The following is a 15,127-nucleotide window of genomic DNA, read 5'->3' as shown; positions in this document are numbered from 1 at the left end:
ATACATTTCCCATTTTGGGTTTAAAAATAAATCCTGCTGGTTTCTCTTCCTAAGGAAGCGCACTGCCCTAATAAATTCTCGTGTTCTTAGCGGCTCTGAAGTCTAGAAACATTTCTTAAAATCAAACAAAAACACAACAGAGATTATCAAACTGGAGGAAGAATCAATGGATCACTCATCATCCTATATCTATCTGCCTGTCCATTTAGAATGTACAAACTACTTGGCATCATAAGATATTGGAGTGGTGTAGATTGAATAAAAATACAAAAAAGTCTGTAAATCCCATTATTAGGCGGTAAATGGTTACCTGAAGTGACATTTTCAGCCAGTGCCCAAAATCAAAGTAATTTAGATCCATTCCTGATCTCAGTTGGAAGGACATCCCAAAGAGTAGGAGCCAGCACACTGAAGGCCCCACTGCTGGTGATTTCCAAATGGCTCTCCAACCCACGCAGGGCCATGATGAGTGTCTCTTCAGAAGACCTCAGCACTGGGCAGGATGGTTATTTTGCTTCCTGCCCCCCTATACCCCAATATTCACACTCATGGCAAGCAACAGTACCAATAGCCTGGCTGCAAGTCATCCCATGAGATTGGCTTTGTGAAGGCACTGCCAGACGGGGTTCATCTGTGCCCTGCTGACACCCTCCTGCCTCACTCGCACCGGTCTGTAAATGTTAATGTTGTTGTAAAGGATGGCCGGGGAGTCGGTGATGTACTGTCGCTGGTAATAGTTGACCTGGACCCCGTTTGGAGGAGGGGCAGCCATGAATGTGGTGTAGCCATGGAAAGAGTGGACTCTGGTAAGCGGCGACAGCGGCGTGGACTGGCTGTTGTACACGGGAGCCCTGGGAGGCGGCTGGTTTGCCGAGAGGCTGCTGTTGGACGGGCAGCTGAATGGGTCGGAGGGGGTTCGCATGTGTCCCCGGGTGCTGCTGCTGGGGAGGCTGCCTTGGGTGGCCGCGGTGCTCTTGTTGAGTAAGAGGAGCGACGTGTGTGACGGAGGCCTCAGTCCCGCCACCGGCTTGGACATGGCGTAGAGATGGCGAAACTCTTCGTCAAAGAGCTCCACCACTTGGCCGGTGAACTTGGAGAGGAAATTCCGATGGACCTGGCCGCACAGCCACGTGAAGCTGGATGAGGGCAGAAGGGGAAAATGGGTGAGTATCCAGGTTAAAGGGTTATAAGAGGAAACACTTCTGAGCATAATATGAAGGGCTGTCCTGAAAGCCCTTCAGTGGCCTTCTTAGTGGTGGCACCCAGGATGATCCCCCAAGCGATCAGAAAGCTACCCAGCAGCCACCTGGGACAAAGCATCTTAATTGGTCTCCAACTTCTCCAGTGGCTCTGAGTCTCAGGAATCACCGCCTGCCCACTTTTCTCTGCAGACTCGTGCTAAAATGATCATGAGAATGACTCTGAGCAATCAAATGGGACAGAGTCAACAGGAAGCCCCTAAAACAAAACAAACACCACCAAGAACCCCAAATTCACCCTAAATACAGCCATTTTGATACTTTTAAATGTTTCTTGATTCACAAAATTAATTAGCTGTAAAAAGCACAAACATCTGTGTATTTAAAGCAGGTTCCCTTTTCCATGGCAACCATTCGCTTGTGCTTAAACAGAGGAAGAAAATGCACAGTGTTTTTCCGCCCTGCCAACTCCCACTTTCAACATACAACTTTGTAGGGCTCGAGGGAGGATTTCAGGTGTCTGCCTCAGTTAACCTCAAATAATTTAAACATTGGACAGTGCAGCCAAATATTGCTCCACACCCACATATCAAGATAAAATACTTGTGTAGGGGTGTTTTCTTAACCTCACCTCTCTCTCTCTCTCTCTCTCCCCCCCCCCCCCCCCCCCCCCCAGCCCAAAGCTAAAATTTCATTAAAGCCGGTTGCTTGGAGAAAACCTGTCTGGAGCATCTCCAGAGTTTTGCTTCGTTTCTGCATTTTCCAGTCACGTTTCCCATAGAAAAACACGGCAAGTGCTCCCCACAGCCTTCCCTGGCCTCATGTCCTGCAGCTTTGCTCAAGGCTGGCCTATGGAGCCTTACACAGCTCAGGAGCAAAATGGCTGCCTGAGCACTTCTCTGAGCCCAAACCGGCTCACAGCGGCCATCTGGGCATCCCTTTCCAAGTGAGGCTCACAGGGCGGCAATGAAGGAGGCGTGGTGGTTAGGATGTTGGACTGGGGACCTGGGAGATCCAGGTTCTAGTCCCGTGCCATCTTGAATGTCACTGGGTGACTTTGGACCAGTCCCTGGCCCTCAACCTAACGTACCTCCCAGGGCTGTTGCATGGACGACATGTACAGGACCCTTGGAAGAAAGTTGGGATATGCATGTGATAAGGTCAGTAAGTCGCCAGCAAAGGCCCTTCTCTTGGTACCGCCACCACCAAAGAGAAGTGGGGAGGCAAGAGAAGGCCTCTCCTGGGTTCTGGGTTGTCCCCCTTTCTGCTGTCCTCCTCCAGGCAGGCAGAGAGGCAACAGTGCCTTCATACAGCTATGTCATTAACCTGGTCTGCTGCTAAGCTTTCATTTTATTTTTTTAACTGCTTGCATGCTGTGTATGTCGTTTATCATTGTTTTTAACAGGTTTGACTAAATGCTACATTATAGTGAACATTTTGTTTTTAATGCATATATTATTGTTTGATGCCTTGAGTCCTCTGTCGGATAAATAGGTATTTTCGGTGCTGCAAAGAAGTAAATGAGCAAATAAGGTTCGGTTGGACCTTCACATGGTGGTAGGCATGGCATGAGCGGAGGTAGCTGGAGCTGCGGGTCAGACTAGATGGCCCTGGAGGCCCCTTCTGACTCTCTATGTTTCTAAATGCAAGAGTTCCCATCCAGTCATGTTCATCAGCAACTGTACAGAGAGGCAGGTTGTTTCCCACGTGAGTCACTGCTCCAGGCTTGTCTCCTTGCAGCGGACAGCCACGCTTTGAGGGGGAACTTGTATAGCAATGCTCACGGGGCACTCTCTGGAAATAGCTCCACCCAGGAAGACTCACCCCAAGCCATGCCCATGCCTTTCTCCCCATATCCTGCAATAAAATCTAAAAGACATGTGATTGATTGCAAACATGCTGCCCTCCAGTGAAACTCATGATCTGCTTTCTGAGGGGGCCACCTCACTCTGTTCCAGTGGCCAGGCTTCCTCCTTTACGGAAGGCAGTCCTCAATTTACAGTGTGGCCAAAGGGATGGCTTTAAAAGGACGTTGGCCAAATTCCTGGAGGAGAAAGCCAGTGGTGGCTGCTAGCCCTAATGGCTGCGTGGTCCCACACCACGAGACAGTGTGCTCACATACACCAGCCGCTCAAACCAGCTGCTGAGGAACATGGGGGCGAGGGTGCTGTTATACTCCTGCCTCGCTTGTCAACTTCCCATGGGCAGCTGTTTGGCCGCTGTGTGAACAGAATGGCACCCTGCTTTTCTTATGATTGTCCTCTCTTCTGAAAATGCCTCTGGAAAGAGCCTGGGACAAAGATAAGGCACCCTCGGAGGAAAAGGCGGGCCTCGCAGCTGCCCATCCACCGCACCTGGGCAGCAGCACATGCTAGGCTCACAGGTCACCTGTCCAATGAGATGCACTGTGTTTCTATTTAAGTGACAATCATTATTTCTAAATTTAATTATATATTTATATGTTAGTACTGTATATGCAAATAGGCACCCTCTTTTCTGCTTGTCCTATTCCTCTCCGGGGTCAATGCACAAGTGGCCAACCTGCTAAGAACACAGCAGGTGATCTGTCCTGCCATCCTGGAATGACTCCCAAGAAAGAGAGCACAGGAGAGCAAAGCTGAGATCAGCAGGGCATGGATGAGCCAGGCTGTTGGCAGGCGGCACGCAGCAAATGTTAAAACCACTGGATAAAACGAGCACCTTTATTCCTGCACATGTTGAAATCTTGCTAGTATTCAGGCATGTAATTATTCTGGCCTTGCAAATAGATGAGAAAAACCTGTCCCTGCACCAGCTCGTTTCTTCCTCTCCGTGCTAAAATCTCCCTTTTCTTTCCTGTTCTCCCTCTGTGCCTTTCTTTCTCCCTGCTCTCTGCAAGCTTTGAAAGGGTTTCAACTGCATTGCCACCAGGGCAGGACTTGGGGGCAGATGTCAAGAGGCTCACTCAGAGCAAGGAGTGGAAGGGCCCAAGATGGCAGGGGTTGCTGCAACCCTCTGGAGAACTCTGCATGGGCATTGAAGGGGCAGGCAATGGGGATAAGGCCAGGAAGCTCAGGGTTCCAAGCAGCCTTCCCCAAGCATTGGCCATGCTGCCTGGGGGATGCTAAGAGTTGTCATCCATTGCTTATTGAAGGCACCAGGCTGGTCCACAGAGTGATGCTGGTTCAGTCAGGTTCTAGCAAAGCCCAGAAAAAGGTGGGGGCAGCCTGGTGGATACTTCACTGGGAGAAAGTGCAGCATTCTCCAAGCAAGCAGCAAATGAAGCATCAAGGTACTTGGTTCCCTTCCTGAGATGCTTTAGCCCATGGAACAGCAACCCTCATAGTACAATAAAAATGTGGCAGGTGAGCTTACCTGTAGGATCCAGAGAGAACATATCTCCAGTCTGAGATGATGAACTTTTCTTGGATTTGCCCCGAGAACTTCCGGCCCGATTTGGCACAGTAGACCTCCCCTGTAACGCTTCTCACAGAAATGTTCTGGTAAATTTTCAAAGAACACTGCATGTCAGTCACTATCTCTCAGCCCAGCCTACCTCACAGGGCTGTTACAAGGATATAATTGCATGGGAGGTGGGCACAGGAATAGACGCATGGATGAGCTCCTTGGAGGAACGCTGGATAGAAATGCATTTAGCAATAGGACTGACAGTAAAAAAGCATTCCTTGTAGTTTTACTCTTATGTAACTATTACCATGCATTCCAATATGTTTCTGACTTTTACCAGAAGTCCTTCTTTCTCCAGTCTGAGGATTACTGAAGTACACAAAGGTCCCAAATTACAGCTTGGGACTTGTCCCAGCTTCAGAAGTTGGGTCCTGGCTGCTACCGAAACATGAAGTTGCGGTGATGTCTGAAGGTGACATTTTCACAGCTACTTCCCGCTTACAGTGCTCAGGAGAGTGTCATTGCTTAAAATAGCGCCATCCACACAGAGAGAAGGATGAGACCATCCTGCTTAGGGAAACCCCAAGATCTACCAGAATCTACCAGAATAGTGGGGGGCGGGGGAGCTGGGGGGAACACAGAAACAGATCAATGGGGTGGTTCAGCAGTAGAATTTTTCCTGTAGTGAAGGCGCTGGCGTTCCATACCCAGCCGATGCAAAGATATTCTAGGAAGGGGGTGCTGCTGAACTTCAATGAAAGATCCCATGTTTAGTCCCCCACTTCTCCAGCTGAGGCAAGGGGAAATTCCTTTACGGAACCCTGATGAGATGTTGTTCTCATCTGCCAATGTTTTTTAGGGTGCACATATGTGCGGTATAGGTACACTTAAGGTTGCAGGGTGCAAACATACACATGGCATCCACTTGTGTGAACTGTCCCTCTTATGTCAACCTGCCTTCCAAGGTACAGTCTTCTCCAAGAATTTGTTTTCCCAAATTAGCAAGGGCACAACCAAATTATCATCAGACCAGAGAACTAATGCAGATGTCAATCACTGGTTGTTAACCCATTTCACTATTTAATCTTTGCAAATATGTCAAAGGTAGAAAAAGAAAAGGAAGACCAGATAGGAGATGGGTTGACTCCTTAGAGGAAGGCACAGCCTGGAATTTACAAGAGCTGAGCAGGGCCATCATGGATGGGGCATTTTGGAGGGTTTCCGTTCATAGGTTCACCATCGGTTAGAGAAGACTTGACGACACATGATATCAACAAATATGTCACCTGATGTGGACAAATGCTCTTGCTCCGTGTGTGTGATATATCACCAACAGCTGACAATTTATCATCCTTTAATAGCACTGAAAATCTGTCTCCTGATTGTCCACCTCATTCTACCCCATGTGGAATGTAGCTCCAAACATAGGCCAATATGATGGCTAAACCATTCTTTTTCCTTAAAAATCAAGCAAGCATGCAAAGTCAATCAGGTATTATGTTGTGATTCAACAGAACTTGCACAGTGGAAGCAAAAACAAACTAAGTCGAACCAGCTGGAAGAAAGCTTTTGGAGAGTTTAGAGATGTATGGATTTTCTTAGATCTGTTATATCAGGTGTCTTTTGTTCTGTCCTCTGCTCATTGATGGAATCAGATCTTTATGAGAATTTCATTTTCCAAACACATACCTGCATGAATCACATTTGCAAATGAACAAAATTGCACAAATCTCATCATCCTTGCAAAGTAAAGAACTGTTCTGAAAATCTGCAGAAGCTGGAGGGACTTGGGAAAAGTTGGTCCAGTGGGAAAATCTGCAGGTTGGATGGACAGAAAGCCAAACTCATCCCCTGCAGACGTCACCGGCATCCCTAACAGGAGTTGGAAATACCTTGAACTGGTTCTCTGCGATGTGCAGCTTGTCACACATCTCAGTGAAGAGCCTGAGGTTGCTGTGGTCAAGCAGCAGGTAGACAAACACCCTCCGCTTATTGGCTGCTTCTAAGACATCGCAGAATATCTCTGCATCTGTGAACACATCCATCAGTATGGCCAGCACCTGCAGAGGGAACAGAAACAAACAGATGCCAGCGAAGGAGAAATACCTCATGGAGTTCTGAAAACAACACCCCTGTAGTGCAGCCTACACACTGACAACCCCCCCCATAGTGCTGCCATCATTTATTCAAAAGAATTTCTCATTCCTTGTCTCAGTCATCCTGCAAGCCAATATCACAATACCAGGTATCTGCAGATAAGCGGCAATAGTGCTCCGTTTGACCACAGTCATGGTGGCTACAAAGATTACCTTCTCTCTCTCTCTCTCTTCACCAGTCTTCTGCAACCTGATGGCCTCCAGATGTTTTTGGACAACTCTCAGCATTCCTGGTCATGGGCCATGCTAGCTGGGGCTGATGGGAATTGAACTGCAAAACATCTGGAGGGTTCCTCACAGGTGCTAAGCGATACACTTGAAGAAGCTAGTATGTACCCCCCTCACTTCTCTCTTCTTCAGCTTCGCCTCAGGAAAAGATCGATATGGGATCATATATACCTGCCAAAAGGAGACTTTGCATTTGTCTATTTTAAGCATTAAGTGGAGGAAAACCATACAGCTGCAAGCTGGTGCATTTTAAGGAGTTTACATTGGTAAAAGTAGGATAAAGAGAACCAACTCCCCTGTGAGCTGAGCCCCTAAACCACATGTGATATTGCAGAAGGGGTGTGTGTGTGTGTGTGTTTACGGGGCACTCTACAGCTGTGAAGCAAACTTGCCAAAACAGAAATCATATGGTAGCAGCCCTACACTTACATGCCTGCCCATCAGAGCTGGTTTTGCCTGGACAGTATAGTGTAGTAGTTAGAGTGCAGGCTCAGAGAGAGCCTGGTTCTACCCCCTTGCCCCACTCAGCTAAAAAGCTCACCGGGTGTCTTTGAGCCTGACACTGACTCTCAGCCCAACCTACTCAACAAGGTTGCTCTGAGGATAAATCAAAGAAGGCATGTATAAGCTGTTTTCTTTGCAAGAGGAGAAAAGGTGGGATATTAATCTCACTGTACAAGAAATACAAATAGCTGCTCTTCCCATACCTGACTGGTCTTGTTAATGCAGCGGCGAATCAAGTCTCTAATATTGCTGCTCTTGTCTGTTTGGAAATACACGGTGGCGCTTGACTTCTCTTTTAGGTAGGGCTTCTCTGCAGCAATCCATGTATGAAGGAGGGCTGGCTCGCTGTTCTCAGAGACAAGGGGGAAGTACGTTCCTGATGCGAGAGACCGGGCTTCGTTACTCTGCTTTGGTCCACCTTCCCCATCGCCGTGTGTGTCACTGGAGTAGTACGGCTCCCTTGCATTCTTTTTGATGTATTGCGCTTCCACCGTAGACAGGAAATCAACTTCTCCTTCTTCTTCCAAGGCTTTGAGGTAGGACGAGAACCCACCATCTAAGAGGGCATCTGTGGCCAGGCGCACACTTTCGTTGTGGCTAAAGTCCACTTTCGCCAGCCGGAACGACCAGTTCTTGACCTCCTCCAGTCGCCTGCGAATCTTACCAGTGTGTCTTGCTCTGTTCATACTTCTTTGCCAGGCCTGTGCACGAGAGCAAAGGGATGACTCTGGTTTAGTCAAAGAATTCCCACGTGCAAACGGTGCAGGGTGGAGAACCCACACTTCGTTAATCGAGACACACAACCCTCGAGACCTAAAGTGAATTGTCCCAATCCAACTCTCTCTTGATTTTGGGTGTATACCAAAAAAAAGGGACAACTCACTCAAGCTTAGCCAGATGCATTTCAATAATAATTAAACTCCAGATGGTAGTCAAGTTTCAAGCTGATGTGTTTGCTCACCTGAGAAAGTTACACCTTCTCCTCAGGGTCTAAGAAAGGGGAAGAAAGAAAAAAATGCTCTCAGCTGCTCATTATCCAGGTTTGAGTTCATCATGCAATTTCTTCCTCTCATTCAGTCTGACACAGCAAGGAATTCAAGCAATGCTCAGGCAGGAGGAAAAATGATTCCCACTTACAGCTGGACAATTTTTGAGATTGCTCAGAGACAGAATTAATTATGGACAACATGAAATTAAGGCCTATGACTATACACTTCTGTTATCAGTTTGTTGTATGCAGACTTGAGTCACATTTACAGTAGATTCACTGAAAACCATTGAATATTAGTAATGTCTCACTTAAGTCCCACTGATTTCAGTAGGTCGACCCTAAGCATGACTCAAGCCTGGATCCATTCTAACTTCCCTGGAACTCATGCAATATTGATGTGTAATTGGCATATTGTGTTGGAACGGTTGTCATTATGTTCAGACATGTATATGATGTGCAATTCTGTGCAACCTTTCCCCCCCAAAAATAAGCATCCGCATTTGATCTTTCCTACACAGTTCAGCATCCTATGATTCTTAACTTTTTTTTAAAGCTCAACTTCTACCTCTCATGATTCAAAAGAGAAGTTTTAGATTGGATGCACTCATTGGGCCTTCTCAGCCCACATATTTATCCATTTGCAAATGACATCTTAATACCACCTATTCAAATAGAGAACGCCGTACTAGGATCTCCGTCCATTGTGCGATAGACAGGAGGTGTTTATCCTTTCAGTGTTGTAATGTTAATCTTCAGCTGTCAAAAAGGCACAGAAAAACTTGTATGTTGACTTGGCATTAACTTCCAAGCGACAGCTAAACAATTCAAAAAACACACATCAGTAAATAGTAAAGAATATTAAAATATATCCATAATATGACCTCCTCCCCAAAAGGGTGATTATTGAACTTTGCCAAAACGTGGGTTGATTAAAAGATGTGTCAGCTTTGTTTCACATCCAGCAATCGGCCAACTCAGACGAATCCTTATTAAATAAATATTTTTGTAACTAATAAACATGGAACCAAAGTTGTTGCTGAATAAGAAGTAACTTAAGATTCATGGATACTTTTGGCACAGATGTGAAAACGATGCTCCTTTGATTGCATAAACTAGTCCAATTGTCCAATGTGTTTGCCCAGTTTTCTATTCACTCCTGCTACAGAACTGCTTTGAAGCAGCTAATCTGGCTTGCATCACTGTGACCTGAGTGAGCAAATGGGGAGGAATTAGTATCTCCCGGTTTTACCCACCAGGGATTGTGGTTCATCATCAAGGAAGACCTGAGGCCTGGGCAGAGGGTGTTGCCAAGATCTGTAGGAATTCTCTCTCCATCCCTCTAAGCTCCCAGTCTAGAGTGCTGGCATCTCTTGTTGGGCCAGTGGTTCATATTAGAGATCCCGTTGGTGTACTACCGTCCATTTTGCTTTACGGACTCGTCATCTGACATCACAAATGTGGTCCTGGATGTGACTCTTGGTCTCAGGTGAAGGGGAACATTAACTTCTCTACTGAGAGCACCTTCAGGATGTCATGACCTCTATGACAATCACAGGCACTGTCCTGACATATCGTTGTCCTGTGTGGCCAGGCACATTCTGGACGGGTTTCTTCAGCTGGGCACAGGGAAAGTGACCTGAAGGTGAGGGCTTTGAAGTGGTCCCGTGTCATGGCCTGTTGAGATTTAGAGCAGAAGTGACTGTTTCCCTCTGCAAGGCTGGGGGACCTAACAAGGGGGGAAAGAAGCTGCCAGGCTGATGGATCCAGATGGTTTCCTGAGGGATTTTCTGGCTGAGATGACTGGGGGTTCTGTTGAATCTCTGGTCGAACTCTGAAAACAGAAGTTAACCTCCTTGTAGCAGATCATGCATGGTAATACCCAGAGTTGAGAGCAATGAACAAGCCTCTCTCAAGCAAGAGAGGCTTGAGCACAGAGGGATAAAAAACCTCCCAGGGGTGCAACTGAGCCCTGGTAAGTGCCTAAAATCCTTTAGTGGCAGTGAGTGCAGCAAAGAAAAATACCTCACTGCCACTATCCACTCTTCTGTCTGCTGCCCGCTGGTGCTTCTCGGTGTCATCTGGAGCCGATCACACGCTGGTCCCAAGGACATCTTAGATTCATTAGAAGCCCATTGTAATACATTTGCTAGGCACTTCCAGGGTAAAATCGCTTGCGTTCACCAGATCTTAGACTCCACTGTTACAGCAGTCAAATCTGGCGAGGTTCCCAGACCACAGCTTGGTTTAGTTTTCTTGGACGGGTTTCTGTTGGGTCAGCTGAGGATGCTGACCAGGTGCTTGGACTGGCTCATGCAACCACATCCTCTCTTGGCTCATAAAATCTAGGAGGAAGGGAATGGCCACTGGACCAGTTTGGTGATCAGTGCCTCTTTACAAGAGGGAATGGTCCCTGTTGCTTTAAAGAGGCGATGGAGAGACCATTCCTGAAGAAACTCTCTGAGGTTTCTTCGGGACTGTGGGGAGTGGTCCTCCCTTGGGCAGAGTCCTTGGGTGGGTGGTGGCCAGCCAGTTCCAGGCATTCTCCGAAGAGACGCATTACCTGGATCCATTTCAGTCAGGGTTCGACACAGAAATGGCTTTGGTACAGTGAAGACCGATGTTGGGAGAGAGATGGCAGAGTGAGACCCTCTTGACATGCCTAGATATCTCAGCGGTTTCTGATACCATTGAACATGTTATGCTTCTGGAACGGCGGCTGAGGTTACAGGGAATGTCACACAGCACAGCACCAAGGAATTAAAGAATTGCAAAATGCACAGATTTCCCAATGAAGAGCATTTATGTTAAGAAATGGATGGGCCTTTTTGTTATTATAATTAATCTTTAGGGGGTAGGCTGCTATGAAGTTAAGTCACAAGTTGTACAGACCAATTTTAAAAGCTGAAGGGATCTAGCATTTCTAATTCCTGCAGCGTGGTATGAACACCTGCGCAGCAAGTCCCAGTGCACAATAAGGCCTGCTTGCCACTTTCCTTTGTGCATCAACCTTTGTGATCCAGTTGGGCACTTGACATTAAGGAACTGCAGCTTTGCCCTCAACGTCTGCCTGCCTGCAGCTGCGTCAGGCTCCACAAAACAAGGGATTAGCCAACAAACTGCTGCATGCAATTACCCTGGACAGAGTCATTTCGATGAATCAACTTGACAAGTGAATAATGGCCTGTCAGCTTCAATCAGACCAGGCTAAAAAATGACAATGTATCACACGGATTTATTGTTATCGGGCCTGTTCTGTGGTGATTGGTCAAAGTCACCTGATGTTGTTGTGATCTAAGCTAGGAAACAGCGTCCACTGAATGCTATTTTCAACTCCCGTGAGCCCCTGCCAACATGATGGGGACTGTAGTTGAAGACATTGGAAAGGCCAGCTGGTCACCACAAATGCTTTATAGCCTGGGGTTGCTCTGTGGCAAAACTCTAAAGTTAGATATTGCCCCATCCTTCCCTTCCCGTTCCTTCCCTGCAGTCTTTTAGCAGGTCAATGAAAGGAAAGTATCCAGCAGCTGGGAAATGCTTGGCTTGTTGGAAGTCTATTTGCAAGAGGGCTGTTGAACCCACAGCCCTTGTTTATGACAGAGTTGCCTTACCCGCTGAATGCCCATCATCCCTGATCATGGGCTGGCCACACTGTCTGGGGATGATGGGCTCCAACAGCATAAGGAGCGCAGAGCCTGGCTGGATCATTCTTATTTATTTACTTATAAAATTTGTATGCCGTCCATTACTTGCGTCTCTGGATGGCTTACAACATAGATCAAGATAAAGTAGATAAATTAATTTCATGCCGAAGGTCTCTCTCCAGTCCAGCAGTCTGTTCAAACAGCAGCCAACCAGCAGCAGTCTCACTCAGCCCAGCCTGTCTCACAGGGTTGTTGTTGGGAGGATAAGATTACGAGGAGAAGGAGCGTTACGTACTCCTCTCTCATGACTCCCCTTCTCGTCCGTGGTCTAAGCTAAGCAATTCCAGCCGCTGTAACCTGTTTTCACGGGGATGCTTTGTGTTGCCCTTTTCTGTACTTCTTCCAACTCTGCGGTGTAGCTAACTTAGGGCATTCACTCCCACCGGGGATGGAGTTGGTCACCGGTTTAGCAGGCTTAAAACGAACAATTGGACGAATTCATGGCAAAGTGAAGCCTCTCCCTACCCCTTGCATTTCCAACCTTCGCAGTTTTTGCTCTGCCGGTGCAATTCGGGGCAAGAGCTCCTGACTAGCTGACCGCTGCTGGAAACGGGATGCCGGGTTAGAGGGCCTGTTGGGCGGATGCCCTGCCGGCATGCGAATCCACAGGGTCCCGGCTGGCGCTTCATCTCCTCCTTTGGCTAGCCTAGGTCAGACCCGCTAGGTTGCCCAAATGGCTCGCAGCAGCCAAGAACTGGCAGCTCCGTGCACGGAGGGGGCACATGGGAGCCCCCCGGCTGCGCTTCCCTGACAAGGGGGAGGGCCTTGGCTGGGCGGAGAGGCGGGAGCGCTCTTCGGTCTCCCCGACTGCCCCCGGGGACAGTTTCTCCTTGCAGTGGCTACGCCAGGAGGAACCGCGCAATGCAAAAGGAGCGACGTCCGCGAAGACAGGGAAAAGCAAGAGAAGCAGGAGCAGCAGCAGCGACTCATGCAGAGATTGCTTCTCCGTCTCATGTGAAGACTTGTTGCAGCTCCTGTCGCCCGCCTCGTTAGCGCAGTAGGCAGCGCGTCAGTCTCATAATCTGAAGGTCGTGAGTTCGAGCCTCACACGGGGCAGTGGAACTTTTTCGCCCCTTCTTTTGGAAATCTCTGCACTTTCACAGCCTTGCAACCGTACCGCTGCACGACCAAGGTCTCTGTTTTGTGGCGGGCGGGGAACCAGCGAAGCAGTGCAGGATGGTGGGGAGTGGTAAATTCAGGTGGCCCCATTCAAGCCGTTCGTCGATCGGACGTCATGGAAAATATCCGGCACTCAGGCCCATAGGGCCAAAAGCAAACCAATAAGAATGACTAAAAAAACTGCACGAAGTTGCGCATGATTGTCACGTGCTCCAAAGTCATTTTAGACTTTCGAACTTTTCAGACATAGGCCTTTTCAGGATTAAAAAAAAGCCTTAGGTTGCAAGAATTAAGTAGGGGGAGGCACTTCCAGGAGGTGAAGCACATATGGCAAACAGCAGGTGGGACAGGTGGGCTCCCAGGGATTCAGGGCTTCACGAGAGAGATCTGGGGCTCCAGGTGTAGTCGGCTGAGCCCGAAGACTGCCTGTGGCTTTATGTGGGCAGCTGAAACTGGCTTGCAATGGGTTCATGCGGCAGGTGATTCTATGTCAAAAGTTACTGGGAAGTAAGTCCCTCCCTCTGAAGTCTGCAGGACTTCCAAATAAATGTGCAAACAAGGCTGACACCTGGGGCACATTTGCCAGCAAGTGAGGATGGTGCTGCACCCATGAATGCGCGTGCAAGCCTTAATTCTGAATAAGGGCCCAACCTGGCTTTGCTTTACCTCTGTACCTAGCAGCAATGTCCTCCTTTTCCTCTTCTAATCGTTAGGTTAGTGTAAGCACAGCACCCCTTATCTGAATTGGGATCTAATAGCAGGGATTGGGTGGATCAGCACCCTGTCCCTATTCTGCAGTGAATTTTTTTAAAAAGTGAAAACTGCATGCAAATATGCACTTAAAGCAATACCTGTTTTGCATTGAACATGCACAATCACTCTTATTACTCTTAACGTGATTTATTTATATACCATAGCCATGCATGACTCCTGTTTTACACACATAGTTCTTACTAACTTCGGGTCACTCACTGACTCTTCATCTGACCTACCCCACAAGGATGTTGGGAAGATAAACAGAGAGGAGGGGGCATTTAAGCCACCTTGGGTTCCTCGCAAGAGACAAAGCAAGATATGAATGTAAAATAAAAAGATAAATTCAGATTTGGTGAATGCTTTATCATCATAGGTTGCCTCAAAGCCCATAGCACAGGGTCATTCACTTGGTGGGCAGCTTTCCCCTCCTGAGATGTTTTTTGTACTTTTGCAAATCCTGGTATCCCCACAGCTCGCTGATACTTTTTTTGCATGGGTGGCACCATTTAACTTCATGAGCAACAGCCCTTCATTGCTGAATAGTGCAGAGAATTAGATGCCCTTTGAAAAAATGTGGACCAGGTAGAGATGTCCCTTTGTACATGGGGAGTGTTTGTGCGTGTACTCATGGGATCAGTGAAGAGAGCAAGCCCCAGGCTGAGGCTGGGGAAGTCAGAGGAAGGGGAGTGAAGAGAGCACGAGAGTTTGAGCTGTTTTATTTTGAACCATGGGGTGACTGTGTTGTTGGGACCCAGCTGAGATAAACTGCGGTGAACAACTCATAGTTCACAGCCCAGCCCAGCCCAAAAGCATGGGTTCTCTTCATGGGTTTGTGGTTAACAAGCTATGGCTTTTTAGCATGAACCACGTCATGAATAATCCACACCTAAGCCTTGAGCATGGGTTGATGTCTTGTCTGAACACCATCGATTCTATGTCAGCACATTGTAGACCAGGGTTGCATCACCAAGAGTCAAATCTGAGACCCTGATGATTTCCAGGTTTGGTCCATTTTCCCCTCGTTCTCAAGGGATGAACTCCTTCTCCTAAGCTCATGGTTCAGATAGCATGGACAAGTATTTTGTC

The 15,127-nt window shown here is 47.7% G+C and overlaps 1 protein-coding gene and 1 non-coding gene across 2 annotated transcripts; one reads left to right on the top strand and one right to left on the bottom strand.

The window, feature by feature from the left end:
* Positions 1-583: 583 nt before the first annotated feature.
* On the bottom strand, positions 584-8,160 carry FAM83A (family with sequence similarity 83 member A). The gene is made up of 4 exons (XM_044421817.1): positions 7,678-8,160; positions 6,479-6,646; positions 4,554-4,678; positions 584-1,136 (listed from the first exon to the last, which is right to left on the bottom strand). Exons 1-4 carry the CDS (start codon positions 8,158-8,160, stop codon positions 584-586), a joined length of 1,329 nt encoding a protein of 442 aa, XP_044277752.1.
* Positions 8,161-13,149: 4,989 nt separating this feature from the next.
* Positions 13,150-13,222, top strand: TRNAM-CAU. Its single transcript has one exon. It is a non-coding gene; the product is annotated as a tRNA-Met (tRNA).
* Positions 13,223-15,127: the final 1,905 nt, after the last annotated feature.

This window comes from Varanus komodoensis, unplaced genomic scaffold (assembly GCF_004798865.1).
Source record: "Varanus komodoensis strain SLA01 unplaced genomic scaffold, ASM479886v1 scaffold12, whole genome shotgun sequence".
Classification (NCBI taxonomy): domain Eukaryota; kingdom Metazoa; phylum Chordata; class Lepidosauria; order Squamata; family Varanidae; genus Varanus; species Varanus komodoensis.
Note: the sequence above shows the minus strand (reverse complement) of the source record. Positions and strands in the feature narration are given on the sequence as shown.

Coding starts and splice junctions, on each gene's coding strand:
- FAM83A (XM_044421817.1), bottom strand. CDS start 8,160: ATGAACAGAGCAAGACACACTGGTAAGATTCGCAGGCGACTGGAGGAG. Junction 6,647..7,677: donor GCATTAACAAGACCAGTCAG/GTATGGGAAGAG, acceptor TTCCCTCTGCAG/GTGCTGGCCATACTGATGGA. Junction 4,679..6,478: donor TCGCAGAGAACCAGTTCAAG/GTATTTCCAACT, acceptor AAAATTTACCAG/AACATTTCTGTGAGAAGCGT.